The sequence below is a fragment of the Periophthalmus magnuspinnatus genome, chromosome 24, assembly GCF_009829125.3.
Source record: "Periophthalmus magnuspinnatus isolate fPerMag1 chromosome 24, fPerMag1.2.pri, whole genome shotgun sequence".
In the NCBI taxonomy this organism is placed as follows: Eukaryota; Metazoa; Chordata; class Actinopteri; order Gobiiformes; family Gobiidae; genus Periophthalmus; species Periophthalmus magnuspinnatus.
Window position 1 is genome coordinate 12581414 of NC_047149.1, and position 16502 is coordinate 12597915.

The window sequence follows — 16502 nt, forward strand, 5'->3', positions numbered from 1 at the left end:
AGACCAGAAAGCTGTTCAGTTATAGTTTATATTGTTATTCTTTGTTTAATATCGCCAAAGCAGGTGAATAGTTTGTGAATTTTGTTAACTGACAGTGACTATATTAGATATTCAGATTCTAAAATACCATAAAAAGGGGATTTATTGTTTAGTTACATTTTAAAGAATCAAAAACGATTATCCGCTTTTAAAATTAAATTCAGGTGGCACATGATTCTGGTCTTCTGTACATTCCAGCATATAATGTCTGTATCATGTGATAGAGAATGCACAGAATGACAATTTTGACTAGAACTTAAATATCCTCGAAACAGAAGCTTCTGAATATTCATACTGCTTATACCGTATGTGTGCTGGTTAAGCTGCACATGCTTGATTACATTTACTATATTGCAAGGATAGCTTTCCTGCTGGTGGATTATTGCACTTTAAACGCATGTGGGAGGTATATGAACGTCTCCATATGGTACTTATGATTGGATTAGGGGTCTCAATACTGTCTAATTACAGATGTGCCTTTATACACAAAGCCTGAATAGTAGCAAATAGTCTTCTAAAACTTAGTGGTCTTATTTCTTTTTCATTTGAACAAGGTTTTGTTTGGGAGTTTCTGTGGACGATTTTTCATGTTTTTTCACAGCATATTTTTTGTCTCACTGACTCTTTGTTTTTCTTTTTTTTTCAGAGAATGTAATGACTGTTAAGTATGTCCTCTTTGATCCCTGCTTAAAAGCACGAAGAGGGAATGGGGACTGTGCTGTTTACACGTTTGAAATACAGCTAGGGCCATTGAGACGTATGCTAAATGTCACACTTACATCTGAGACTTAAGAGCTTTTTAAGGCTCACTGACTGCTGTGCTAAACGATGTACTCACGCATTCATGCAAATAAAGCCAAAATGAGAAATCTAGATTCTTAGGGGTGTCTTAGGTTGAGTCTTAGAAATTGAAGCAACAAACAGCGGTTTATCTATTGCTGATTTATAGATTGCTAGAGCATTCACCTAACTTAAAATGTTTAACTGAGAGACATTATAAATCGCAAGTTTATCTGATGCATGGACCTAGCCTACAAACAGAAACCGTAAGCAATAGATGTGTTAGTTTCAGTGTAGTAAACCCCTCCCTTGAGATAGATATAAGGCAGTGGCCACCAGTAATCTGACCAGTGGCTTGGATGAGCAGCGAAACACCTTCACTTCTATAACCTTTGTCCAGTTTTTGTACAGATTTGAATTTTTATTTTTACTATAGATCATACCGGGACAACTGAGGGATTGCACAGACTACCTGATGCATAGTTGCTCTTTTAAAGTAGTTTGTATTATTGATAAATCTATCGTTTTTTTCATTCACTTTAAGCAAGAATTCCATGCAAAGTTTTATAAATGAGGTCCTCGATCCGGTTACAATCTTATCTTTCGGAATCAGTGTCTGTACCTGTTTTGCCATAAAATCAAGCTCCAATTTTCCATCTAGATTTCGACACAAATCCTTTCTGGCTTATCATCTCCACAACCGAGTGCTCATCTGACGTATTCAGCAGTGAACAAAACAAGGCATTTGCTGTAAAAGCTTTCACCAAAAACACAGCAAAAATATATCGGCCTGTGTTTCGCTTCATTTGCCAACTGCACTCAGCTGACGACAGCGTTTCAGACAAGCAAACCGAAAACCCGCTGCTTTCATTATCATCATCCATCTACCCACCACTGGCACTGTATTCGCTTTAGTGACGACCACGGATCCACGCATAATTTGGACACTTGGCATCTGTTAAAGGCTAAAAGTTTTTTCTCAATGGCTGAAAACCACTCTACCACCACTCCCACCACCGAGCATCCATAATTAGCCACTGGATTAAGGTGCGCCTTACAGTTAAGCAGATCGCAGCCGCGCATTTTAATTAATGTAATTAGACTTCCTATCTGCCTCCCTGCTCCGCTACTCACGCTGGCTAAATGCATAATATTAGAGAAAGTGGGAATGAGATGGCGCGCTGCCTGGAGTGTACACGAGACAGGAAAAAACTGGAAAAGGAACAAGTTTAGTCTCTTTCTAGTGTCTTAAAAATATAGATCGTAAATTAAGTATATGCTTAGGGTTTAGGACTGTTGGGTGAAATCTCCAGCTTATTGAGCAAAGTTTGGACAACAAGTTTAATCTATGTAATTTAATTGAAGAAAAAAAAAATTGTGGAACGATAGAAAGTAAAAAAACAAACAAACAACAGTATTGATACTTTGCAGTTACATCAGGCTTCTGGGGCTCTGCATATATGTCTATGGCAGAATGTACAGCAGCAATTACCATGGAGATACAATGCACACATTAGCAAACATTGACAAAAAAGTCTGAAAACTCAAGATTTTTTATAACATTTTATAACAGGTCGCAATACAAAATATCAAGTAACTATATAGTAACTGCGGATTTGTCGAATCACCTTTAAGCTTTGAACCTTAACATTTCATATTGTGCATTGCTGTGACATCACCGTTAGCATTTAGCGTTTTAATTCTAAATAGATTTTTTTCTGTCTGGTGGAAAAAGCCTTTACTCACCTTCCTATTTACCACTATAATTGCTTTTTATCCCCAATGAACCTGCACATGACCATAGACACTCAGTGAATTTTACACATCATTTATCTTGAACTAGTTAGCATTTTTAGCTAAGGGTTTAACAACTGAAAGGTTAAAGATCATTGGCAATAATTGTTGTAATGATGATGCAAATAGCTTGTTAAACAGGCTTTCCACTTGACTGCTTATTTTCTGCAGTGGGCTAAACCTAATGCAGTGAATGGATGTGCCAATAACTGTTTCTGCAATTAAATATCGTCTTCTTGTTGCCCTTTGACTCGCTTTTATCCCGCGGGGGTGGACAAATCAATACAAAACCAACCCTTATATTAGGCTGCAAGATCTCGTGTCTTTAGCTGTAAGTTTGCTATAGCCAGATTTAGTTACTTTTATGGACTCTTTCTCGCAGCACTAACAAGACAAAGGCCCCATTGGCACTGTCTGAGAAATGGTTCACGGCCGGCGTTAAAACGGGGAAAATGGTTTGTCATTATACATTGTCATTGCCTTGAACGTCACATCACAAAACAGAAAGACCTTTGAGAGAATGGGTGCGCAATATATCTGTGGTTGTTCCAGGGAGGATAAAGGAGACTGGAGCGTGTTACCCATTTTCGGCCATTAGTCTATGAGTTTGTACGCTCTTAAGTCTGAAAAAGCAGTCTTGTCTCATCTAAGGTTTCCAAGCTTTCGTCTTCAGTTAAAACGTCGATCTTTGTCTCGAGAATCAGAGCGGTTCTAAAGAGATTTTGGTGGCCTTAACTCTGTGCGGGGTATTACAGACAGAGGTTTTAGGTGATCCTTGGATGTTTTAATCGGGAGAATGACAAGTTATAAAATTAAATTCACTCAAAGGCGATTTACCAGATTTTTATGGTCTTAAAAATGTGAAAAACAGAACTAGTTCATTTTAGTGGTCAAGAGTAATTCCAAACTTGCCATATGCATTTCGAGCACCGTTTTTTGCAATTTTCAGAGGCTGTCACTGTAGTATTATCATCAACAACTAGCATGCTAACACTTACTGATTCTTGCTCTATAATTAGATGCAGAGCTGCTTATAAATATATATCTGTAGTGTGGCAAATGCTCAAATGCCTAGAAAGAATCGAATACTGCCACTTTAAAAAATATATATATATATTATTTGAGTTTTATTTAATTATTTAGGAAATCAGTTTATTTGTCAGACGGCCTCAAGTACATATTTTGTAGCAAAAATTTGTCATGACTTAAGTTTTCTGTGTTTTTGGCTTGTTTTTTGCTAACAGTGTAACAAAGTGCTACTAACAACAGACTGGAGATCAAGGCTTTTGAATGTGTAAAAAGTGCTTATAATAAATTGAAAGTAAGGACTCCTCTCTGAAGTGAAGTTGAAACGGCATAGTACTTTGAAGCAGCGATCAAAGTCTTTTATTGTGTGACTAATAGCTCACACCTGTCACTTGGGCTCTCCTGTATCTTATCCAAAAGGGGACAGACTTCTCATTTGAACAGAAGGCAATCTAGTTATTTGTACACATGCTTACTGCACGTTTACAGCAGAATTACTTTACTAAATAAAACTTCAACGACTTGCCAGAAATATCTTGTTTTGAAACTGTCTGGAAGTACACGTTTACGGAGGAGATGTTTGTATGGGATAAATATTGTTCTGATGCATTCACTTTTAAAAAGATTCTGCATAGATTTAGAAAAGATGAGAATCAGAGTAAACATCACATAAACATGTGATTGGGCTGTAATGAGACTAAAGATCGACCGATATGGGTTTTGTATGGCCAATGTCGATACCTGCTAAGAATCCAGAGCATATCCGTATGCTCTGACCATATTTTTGTGCCGATATGGCTGACTTTGCATAATTTTAGGAAAATAATCAGTTTAAATTTACTACAATCTGCCATTTTTACCACAAACCTATAAGAGAGATGTGTATCACATATTCAGTGCAGTTATCTGTTCATATTAAAGTGTTAATATAAAGCTTTGTGTGTATTTTAGGCAGCAGATTGACCAAAACAACATATCGGCCTGCTCTGGAGATTTAAGACCAATAGACGATACGTTAAAAAGGTCAAATATCGGCCTGATATATCGGCCAACCGATATATAATGGTCTAGCTTTACTAGCAGTGCAGCTGAACCTTCTGGACAATGTTTGTAAACAAATAAGACAAATCATCTGCCATTCATTTCTAGCATACACTAAAATGGCATTAGATGTATTAATGCAGTGACATCTTGATTTTGATTCAAATCATAAGCTTATGAATCATAGCTGAGGCAAGATACAAGGAGATAGACACATTCTCCTCTCATATGCATGAAACTGATGGTGAAGTTTGTCCAATAAGATCGCACTACAGCGACTTTGCTAGCCTTGTATGAATGTAAATGTGTTATATTAGCCACACAATTTGATCTGTGTATGTTTGTGAAAGTCTATAACTATGGATTTTGGTTGATTTTCATCCAATAATATTCAGCAAAGGTTATGAGGTTCAAGCTGAAGTTGTCAAAACATCTCTGGGTGCGTTCTGTCTCTTTGTCTGAGTGGCTCTGTCATTGAGCGGAGCTGGCGTTGCAGCTCAGTCAGTCTGGGAGAGTTTCTGGGCTGTGACTTTCTCCGAGCCGACAGATGAAATTTGTGGCATTTGGCTGTCGTCCTATCGATCCACCGCTTTCACTGTCATTTATGCAAACTCCTCCAAGGACCTGATGAGATCGACCCAAAGGAAATGAGGAAAATATCAGCGCTACACACAGGCACAGACACCAACTGCACTTGATGTCACATTGTCAGGAAATTGAAAAACTTGTCTGAAGTTTCCACCACACAACAACAAACTATGATGTTTGAATCAATCTGGAAATAAGATGCTTAGTCATTTATTATAGTATATCTATTTTTGTTCAAATAAGTACAATGGATCTATGCTTGTCACTAGAATTACTATACCCACTTATCATTCAATACATGACAGATGGAACAATATTTTTCTTTGTACTCATTGGACATTTTTTGTAAAATTTTCTGCATTATGATGAGAATGTAATGCTGTCAACAACTAGAATACTTTTAGAATACTTTTTGGCGGACAATTCTGCTTTATGGTTTTTCACCCGTGACCTGAAACTGATAACACTGCATACTTGAAAATGACAACAATAAATGCACTGGAAAAATTACCTTATATTTTTTTTTTCCATCAATCCGTTCATAGGGTCAAACCTCATGATAAGCTGTTGTTTCAAAACCAAAATTGTGAACTTGTCTCGTTCTCACGGACCGAATTTGGTGTCTTGTCTCATCTTGTGGGAATTGCCCTACTCCTGTTGAACCCACAAACCAGTTATTACATAATCAAAATCAATAGGGACATATCTTTTCCCTTTATATCTTCATGTGTGTGTGTCTTAGTCATAAATGCATTTGTCAGACACTATTGACTTGCCGCGTTGTGACAGGTGTGGTGATCTTGTGCTCAGCTCACACAGGTGCAGGTGCAGGTGGAGTGTAGTATCCACAAAACCCAGATACATTTGTTCACAAAGGGTCTCTGGATGGGAACGCTGTGTCACATCCTCACACCATTTGTCTGCTTCTTTCAGGCCCTGCGCTGATAAGACCTTGAATAATTTAAACGTCTGCTCAATTTATTTTAGAGCAGATTTCCTCAGGTAATTCATTTTTCTCATTTTCTGCCTTTTCTTTTTTGTCTTTGTTTGAATGAAAAGATTGAGAAAGTGACATAAGTGGTTGCATGCTGATGACTTAGCGTTAGCATTGGTGCGTCATGGATCCTGTTTTTGATTTCCTGCTTGTCTCCATGGAGATGTTAATGCTTTGCCTGCAATGTGCCACAATGACACTAAACACATGACACAGGTAGCGTATTATCTACCAGAAAAGTGACATAGTGCACCTTTAAATACGTGTATGCAGCTACTTTCAGTGCAATAGCCAAAAGCAACTCTCAGGTTCAAGTTCACTACACTGTCTGTATATTAGTCATTCATTGCTGCAGCTACATTGCATCAGAATTACAAGCTGCTTATATTATCAGTAAAACGTAACTCATTTTTCCCTTTGCTTGGTTCTTATTGTAAAAGACATGTAATCGTCAGCTTGCAGCGAGTCAACAGAAAGAAAGTTGTCAGTCCAAATCTTTCTTGTTGCTGCGGGGAAATTCAAAGTGGATTTCATTATTTCATATATCACCCCTCCTCCCTCTTCCCTTGTAGTCTATTCTATATTCCCTCTGTTTTCTTGCTCTGATGGACTTTGGTGTAAGGCAAACAAAAGCCTTTTAGCTCCAGCGCAGTTCAACTCTCTGAATTATTGAAAAAAAAAAAAAAAGGAATCGGCATGTCTTTGTTTGAGCGGAGAAGAGATGGGGAGCGCACCAGGGAACTGGGTCTCTTGGTTTTTCATGTAAATTGCTCTTTCTGCCTCTGAGCCGGGATCACTGTGCGTCAGATTACAGCTCCACGGACGGCTGCATGTATTTTTGGTTCAGGATTTAAAGGTCAATTCCATGCACAACAGTTAGCTTGTGTGTATATTTTTATCCCTAACAAAACACAGCTTTGAATTGTAATTTATGACTGTGGGGCGCAGAGACGATGCTTTCGAGATAATACCACGCACATTAGTGTACAGTGAGCTGCCAAAGCATACAGCCAAGCATCACTATACAGGTCATGTGGCGGTAATCACGGAAGACAGATGTGTCTGGGTCAGGTTTGCGAATAACCTCCTTGAATAAATCAACTTCATGGATGACACTGAAAAAGGTGGTATTCCTAATTTATTCTATCTTGAACAAGCTTTTTACATGCAATGTGGGGCTTAATGATGATAGTGATAGCTGATAAAAATCAATCTATGATTTGATGTCTGTAACAATATGGTATTTTGGTAATATTGTTTATGCTAGAGCTATTTCTCAATCTTTACCCACTCCTATATCGGCCAGCCTTGCCCTGTTGTGACTCAAGCAACAGTTGAATTTAAAACAGTGTAACTTTTCTGGTGGAATGTGCCGGAGTATGGTGTTGTATTTATCTGTCTCCATGGAGACAAGCATGTAACGCCACCTGAAAAGTTATGCAGTGCATATACAGGCCTCTACTTTGACAATATTTAAATCCAGGCTGAAAATGGTTGTTTTAGCCATGCATATGACTGCATAGGGCATATGTGCGCTCTTCTCTTTTAATGTTAATTTGATAATTATTTATGTTTTGATTGTGATTTTAATGTCTTTCTTATTCTGTAAAGCACTTTGAATTACTGTACTTTGTGTACAATTTGTGCTAATTTGTGCCACTGTACAAAAACTCCAAACAGTATTTTGCCTAAAGTTTACCCTAGAATCATGGCAATGCTGATACGTTTCAAACTACACCTTTAGCACAGTCTCCAACCATGTTAAGTACAATCCTTCTGTTTAAATTTAGTGTGCCCAATGAACGTGTTGAGCACTAACCCTAACCCCTCAGGTAATTATTTTTTCTTATTTTCTGCCTTTTCTTTTTTTTGTCTTTGTTTGATTGAAAAGATAAAAGGGGCTGCATGCTGACGACTTAGCATTAGCATTAGCATTGGTGCTTCGTGGGTTCTGTGTTTGATTTCCTGCTTGTCTCCATGGAAATGTTAATGCTTTGCGTGTTGTGTTTTTTGTGTTAAGAAACTAATGGCATTTTGACAACACATCACATTAATCACACTAAATATGCTTTAAAAACTGAATACCTTTTCTCTTCTCTGAGTTATAGCTTATAACAATTCTGATATTAAAATCTCTTTTGTGTGTTTCAGGTTATCTATGCACTCAACACAAAAAACGATGAGCATGAGGCGGCTATTGCAACGCTGAAGGAAGCCCATGAAGAAGAAGTCCAGCAGATCCTATCAGAGACCAGAGAGAAGATACTACAGGTATACTTTTCATTTTTAGATCCAATTATTATCATTTTTAGAAACTGATTGGCCACTGCAGATCGAGACAGGAGAGGAAGTAGCTCTGGATTCATGAGCAGTAATTGTTTTGCAGCTTCCTGGAGGGAATCAATTGAAGTGATTAACACACAGCGCATGATTCATATTGTTCAGGTTTGTGGGTGAAAATGTGCTGTGGGAAGAAACATTGCATTAATTCACAGTGTTATGGATGCTATTTATTATCATACAATTACTGCCATACAATTCAGTAGAGTTATTTATAACAGTACAATGCCACTGTGCCAGCTGAGATCTGGATGACAGGAAGGCAGTGATAACAAAAATCTTTATTTATATTTATTAACCCAATGTTGACATTCAGACAATATTAGAAGTGCTTTAAATGTGACTGGTAAAAATATTCAGAAAATCACTTCATCAATACTCTCTTTGGAAGATCACACTGCAAGGTTCTGTTCTTTTTATTTTTAATCAGCTATTTTTTTTTTCTTTTATTATAAGAGACAATATACTTGTTATTCAAATTTCCTCCAAAATTATCCATTTTGTGTTGTATCTGCCACCTCAGCTCTGGGCCCCTATTTGATAGCAGATGTATATGCAGTATTGTTGAGCTAGAGATTACATATATATTGATGTATGATTGTAGCTCAGTCTGTCGAGCGTTTCCCACTTCCTTGGTCCTTGGTTAAATTCTGGCTCCAACCAATGCAAATAGTTGTTGCGTCCTTGGCAAGATACTTTACTATCCTTTCCCCAGATGTTAGTTAAACAAGTTGAAAGCAGGTTTTCTTCAAATTCGCTACAGCACCTGTTAAGAATAGCTGTATGCACTAGAGAAGGATGCAACAGGAAGGGCATCTGGTGTGAGAATAGAGTTAATGCAAGAAGAGTGATTTTTAATCTGCGGAAATATCCCCCCTGCTTTTGAATGACCTTAAAACGGCATGAGATTCATTTCCTCAAATATGAAACCTCAGAGCTTGTTGCATATCAATCTTGACTAACAGGAACACACCTCCCGTCTTCATGGCAACACCAGATGTATTGCTGGGATCCAAATGATAAACCCTGACTTATATTTGAGGCCGCTCGGAGTAATCCTCGTTTATGTGAGCGATTAAGCACATTTAGAAGACACACTGCGAGCTGCAGGAGTATTAGTCTCATTGCACTAAACAGTTAATCATCTGGATATCTCTTCATGGCGCCGACCTGACACTAAACTGGATCACATCTGAGCAGCTGGTTGCCATGACAACATGCTTCGTCCTCTACCAAGAAGCTAATGAGTTGAAATCTATTGAAAATGAATTTATATCAATTATTAAACCTCTTTGTATGCGGTGTGTCACCTCTCAAATAAGACAGTTACTGCTCTCCTTGACAACGGAGTGAGCTTCAAATCCCTAAGCAATTACTAGATTTATTCAAATGCATTAGGATTAATTTGCTTTCATGAAGTAAGAGAACGTCAATGTGTTTATATCCATCTGTCTGTATTTACTCTTTATCTCAAAAATATTGGTGGGGCATCGATAAAATATATATTTTTAGGTGTAACTTCAAAATAAGGGAAGTATATTTTAAAGGGGCTTTTATCCATTGCAGACCAGGTACACAAAATAACCCTAACATCTAGATGGTTGGTCACAAGTAGCTCAAATATTACATTCCTACCAAAATAAAATTCAAATTTAATTTCAACATAATTTAAGTACAAAAAGTAGCAAAGACATGTTTTGAATATGGTGCAAATATATAGATTTGTATATTTTCACTAAAGAACAAATTATTATCCCTTATGTTCCTTATCATTGTGAAATTTAAGTTTTAGTTATGTAGTAGGTAAAATGCTTATTCCTGTACTATAAGAAGCACAGTGAATTTTAATCTACCATAGTGAGATAGGGCCAAAGATACTAAGTGCACCCCATAACGTGTGTTTCAGTATAAGAGTAAGATCAGCGATGAGTTGGACCTGAAGCGGAGGATCCAGTCTTTGGAGGAGTCCATGGAGCTTCACGAGAGGATGAAGAGGCAGGCACTGGCTGAGTTTGAGAGTTACAGACAGAGAGTGGAAGACATGCAGCACTGCACCGAGGCACAGGTAACAACAACTACTCTGCATTCAAACACAAGAGCCACCAGTCTGAGGTTGTTTTCACACGTTACTGCGCTCTCTGGACCGACCCCGGTGCGCACTAGATTTGGTTCTGTTTACTTTACTTTGGGGTCGGTCTTGTTCACATACCTCACACATTATTCACTACAAACACGCACCGTAAACCACGTGAGAGTCCATCATCTGATTGCCAAACCTATTTCTATGACAACGCGTTTCAAGCGGACAGAGCACCGTGAATTTGCATGCACGCACTCGTTTCATCTATATGCACTGGTCTTTTCTTTCACCTGTGGCTAAATACACAGTGGGGACTGAACGCATTGGTGGTGGAGGAGAAAAAAACTTTTGGAACGACACAGACAGACCGAGGCTCACCAGAACAGACAGAACCAGGCCCACCTGCGCAGGCAAATCTAGGAGAAAGTGTTAATGATATTAAGTTGATCAAATTTTCCATGTCAGATCAACATGCCAAACAGCAGCTCTGCAGTGTCCATTCATACAAATATACCTGATCTGAGCGCTTTTTGCCTAATTCCAGGCACTTTTACTGTCACAGCGACTGCATAGGTTGTCCCGAGGTCAGCTGCGTTCACACTACACTTGTCTCGCTCCAGATTGGATCACACCAGTCGAAGCACACCGCTCTCGGAGCGATTACTTTACGTTGAGGTAATTAGTGGTAGTGTGAAAACAACCTGAGAAATACAGAAGCACTAGCTGTAATTCTGCTCATAGAAAAACGTCTTCACTGCTTTTTAACTGTTGACTTGAAGGCACTGTACCCGATTTAAAAACAAATTGACTTAAAAACATGAAAAGCAGAACTAGTGGCATTGGCCCAAAATTATTCCTCATTTACCTTATACATCCTGAGCGTCCTAGTTATTCATCACAGTGAGTTTATAGCAGCTTTTCACCACTCTCAGAGACCAGTGCCGAGTTTTGATGCGATGGTTAAGACGGTAGCAACAACTAGCATGCTAACACATACTTCTTGATTATCGGACAATAAAATGCTTTCTAATTAGATGCAGACAGCACACATCTGACTTATTTTGACCTTAAGAGCTGCTTGTACATTATATCTGTACTGGTACAAGGCAGATTGAGCTAAAATGCATGGGGAAAAAAAATGGGTACGGGACCTTTAATTCAAGAAAATGTTTGAATTAGATCCTGGAAAATCTTGTAAAGCCATATTTTGCAACTGTCCTCAGGGGTGGGCAATCTCCATATTTTTTTGGACTATCCTAACGACAGTATTCAAATGATAATATAGCAATCCAACAGAAATGTCCTAACATTTGCCTGATAGTTTCATGGTTCGTAAGTATTGCATAGTGCGAATGGAGTGTACCCTTGTATGTGAGATTGCACTGCAAGTTAATGTTCCCTCTTCTTTTACAATATTTTACAAGACATGCACAATATACTTGATATTCTAATTTAGCATATTTCCAAAACAGCAAATGTAATAATATATCTTTTTCAATGCACCTCCCAGCTCTTTATTCTGTATAAAATTGTAGATGAGACCATTAACCTCATTTTGATAAATTCAGTCTTCACTATAGCTTTCATTTGTACCACTTCACTTTCCAATTTAAGCAAGCCATCTCTTATCAAACCCATAATCAGTCACTTGTTTTCTCCTCAAATGCCTAGAAGCTGTTTTGTTCATCTTTATAATGTTATATTGGCAATCTATTGTGAAGTCCCCCTAATAGAAAGTGCTCTACCATATATTGTGCAGTCATAAAGCTAGCAGGTCTAATATTAGCCTGCATCTCTAGCCTTATGGTGCCCTGTGTAGTATTCCCTGACTTGAGTTTATCGAGCGGTTTTGAAGACATAAATAAGATCCAAGTGGCAGCAGCTCTCTGTGTCAGCATCTCCGAGTCTGGCTCTCACTTCTGTTTGACAAACTCACCATTCAAATGACCCACGAGATTTTAGGCTGAACTGTGGGCAGTGTACAAATCCCGTACTCTATTTAAATCAAATTAACTTTAAGATCCCTCAGATGTTGACACTTTACACCCAATGTCATCAACATTCCCTGGGGGTGTGATGCTAACTCAAGGCACTGCCCCATCTGAAGATGTGTTACTCAAGTTAGATTTTAATCTGAGCTTTAATGTGATGTTTGAACAAAGTGATTGAACAGCATCTGGGCTGGGCATTTATTTCAGTCATATTTAATTTCCAGTGATCATCTTGGGTCTTTTTAATGGAGTGTTATGACCCATCTCGTGTGGGGACAGGGAAGTAACAAAAGAAAACCAAGAGGGAAAATGGTAAATTAAGAAGTTATTTAATTAACAGGAGTGTTAAGGGTAAACTAAACAAAAGGGGTGTGAAAATATTGAAACAAATGGTATCCTGCAAGGTTCAAACAAAAAGGTAAAGTTAGCTAAAACACAAATTTTCCAGTAACAAAACAAAATCTTGACGACCAAAAAACTCTCAAAATACAGTATTTTGAGGTGTCTCAAAATACTATGACTACCCGTGTCACTACCCCTGTAGTGACATGACCAAAAGGGACACATGAAATGGCATACTGGCCACACACAGGCCAGCAGCCCCAAACAGCTGTCCCGAAACTTCTTAAGTAGGGTGGGAGGCGGCTGAAGGTGGGCCCAGGATTGACCAGGCTGGGACACAGTCCAATCACAGCCAAGGCTCCAACAGCCATGATTATGGGCAAAGTAGAAGGTTCGGGGACACACAGACAAAACAAAATGGATAAATACAAACAACAAAAAGAACTTAAGGCCTGGGCCATAACATGGAGGCATACAGCTAAACCTCTCGAAGTAAAAGCATGTGGTGTGGAGTTTGGAAAGTTGTTTAGAGGAAGAAATTGGGTTATTTTTCAGGTTAAATGGCAAATGGCAAAATTCTGTCTGTTTATCTTCATGAAATCAATAAAACCCATCTTAATTTTGTTTTTGAAAAGTGAGGTTGTGTCAGTGTTAGGAAAAAAGTTGTGATTCATTTTTGCCCGACCCTAAACAAAATTGCCCACATTATATAACTCTTATTATTGTTAATCTACCACCACAGGCACAGACAACAAAATCCATGTTAATCCATTGTCATGATTTCCCTGAGTTGGATGCTTTAAAATATGTATTAACGAAGTTCTTAATCCATTTTAATCCCCAGGCATACTGTATATTTTCTATAGATAAAGTAGACTTTTAAATGTTTATGTGCTGCTTATTTTTCCACACAAATTGGTACTGACCTTCTCTGGAAACAGAGCACACTGACTGATTTTGTTTGACATTCACAGTCAAGTCCCGAGGAATTTAAAAATCCAATTTACTCTACTTAACTACAGTTTACTGCTGGATTATGTAAAACTCGTATATATTATGTATGAAGACAGTTTATTTATTTGATATTTTTTATTTTGTCTTGAAGTCAGACATTACTTAAAAAACTCTCATTTTGGTGGTTTTCATTGCAATACAGCAACATCTGCATTAGAAGTAATAATAACTGAGAAATATACAGTATTATTATTGCATTCCAAGTGGAAGTCGCAAAGCAGCAAAATCAATATTAATTTTAAATGTAAACAGTATATGGCTATAAAAATGCAGTAAAAACACTTTGACTTGTGGAGTAGCTCTTTCTGCTAATTGTATCTTGGTCATAACATATCCGTGGGTTTCAAAATTATTAGAAATTAAGGCTGTTGCCATAGCAATACAAAATTCATTACAATATTATATATTTTAAATATATAATATTTTATTATATATACAATATTATATATTTAATATAATATTACTTTTTTTTTGCAGATGACAGAATGCTGATATCTATGAATAGTTTTTTTTGTTTTTAAATTATCATTAATAATATATAATAATAAAGTATATTAAAGTCGTAACATAGGGGAATATAACCTGGAACTTTCCCCAGTATAAGATCAACTAAACCGTTACTAATCCACAAAAACTACACAGCAACAATGTTATTTTTGCAGAGGATTATTAAAATAAGATTGACTCAAATTTTTGTTAATAAAAAAGTAGAAATTTACAGCCCTGCTTAAATCAGACCATGTTATAAGCTAGGTCTGTGGAAAAGCGTCCCTGCTCATAATTAGGACAAATGGCTTTCTAATATTAAAAAAACACCTCTTATAAAATATATATGCTTGTATTTTTGTGTATTTACTGGGTGAAGTGTTCTGCTGCAGTGCTTTCAGTACATTTCTTGGTTGTTGTTATTTTGATCTTTTCTGAAATCTCTCCCCCCGTTTCACCCCCAGCACACGCAGCGAGTGGTGTCCATGTCGCGGGAGGTGGAGGAGATGCGGCGGTCGTTCGAGGACAAGCTGCGCTCCTTCAGCTCGGCGCAGACGCAGTTCGAGCAGGAGAAGAAGGTGGCGCTAGAGGAGCTGAAGGCCGAGCACAGACAGGAAGTCCAAGAGCTCCTGCGCAGCCACCAGAGCCAGAACGCCAACTACAGCAAAGATCAGGAAAAACTGGTGCAGCTCCACAAAGCCGAGGTAATGCAAAAGTGGAGCAGCCAATTAAGAGCAGGAGAGCAGGACCACAACAGAAAAATGGGACAGTTAGACTTATCAAATGCAAAGTGTGCAGTTTTATTTTTTTTATGATATATTAAGAAAACTGTCAATGTTCCTGAAATCAAAGGAATCATCTGTGGGGATTTATTTATGTCACGTTTTTTGTTGTATTGTGAGAAGAGTTCATGTTGATGCTATGGATGAAATACGTGTATAATGCAGTATTACTATAGCTGCAAGTATTTTTAGTAGTATTTGTCTATCTCAGGAATGGATATGTACGTAGAGCAAAACAAAGTTAAAGAAAAGTTAAAATATGAACCCATTGTTTTCAGCTAAATATAACATGAATGCTGTTATAGTCATCAGTTTAAAATATAGTTGCGAAATGAACGTTTCTTATGAGAATCTATACTTGCTACAAAAAACTAAGAAAAGTAAATAGAATATCAAAAAATACCAAGATATATATGTAAAAAATAGGTCCAGTTTTCCTCTTTCATTCAGAAGAGTCCTGTACAATATTTATCAGACAATATACCCCAGTGAGACAAGACCATAATATCTGTTTGTTGATTTGCTTCAGGTGGATTCTTTGTCAGAGCGAGTGGAGGAGCTCAAACAGGATAAGAAGAGGCTGGTAGAGGAATATGAAGCCAAACTCAGCAAGGTAATGGACAAGCATATAGTATTTTACAATGTGTGCAGTGTTTCTGTTTGACGTGGCTGTGACTAAACATTCAACTGTTTGTGAAAATAACTAAGAATACTATACCATTTACTATTACAATAAAACTTACATTTGTGTTACATTTTGTTTTTGTGCCTATCCATGATACTAGCAAGCTCTGAAAAATATTAGGTTTGTGAGTGCCTAAATTTGAATATAAAAGCTTGTTTAAAGTTCAAATCTTTCATAATATTGTCCAAAATTGTGATTGTTGTCCTGCCAAATCTTCTGGGAAGCTGTTAGATAGTTTGCCCTTGCTCAAAGTGAAACGCTGATGTGCAGATTGCTTCGGGGCATTAAAAGTGAAAATGGTAAAAAGGATCAGATTTAGTGCTGCTTCGAAACCCCATAAATTTCAATAAAAGCACAGTTAATGATACTGAAGCCTGTCATCCACTTTGTCTTCAACTTTCACTCTTATTTTTTATTTTTTTGTTTTCAAACATTGACACAGCTAAAAGATCGACTAAAATATATCTTCCTTTGGTTTATTATAATTGTAATAAGGTTTAGGCACACTTGCCAGGAGCAC

General features: G+C 37.5%; 1 protein-coding gene across 2 annotated transcripts in view; it reads left to right on the plus strand.

The window, feature by feature from the left end:
- fam184ab (family with sequence similarity 184 member Ab) overlaps nt 1-16502 on the plus strand; it is a 139938-nt gene that overhangs the window by 38622 nt on the left and 84814 nt on the right. For both annotated transcript variants that reach the window (XM_033991321.2, XM_033991320.2), the window contains exons 2-5: nt 8414-8533; nt 10509-10667; nt 14980-15219; nt 15827-15910. In XM_033991321.2, coding sequence (XP_033847212.1) covers nt 8414-8533; nt 10509-10667; nt 14980-15219; nt 15827-15910 — 603 coding nt within the window. The remainder of the gene's footprint in view (nt 1-8413; nt 8534-10508; nt 10668-14979; nt 15220-15826; nt 15911-16502) is intronic.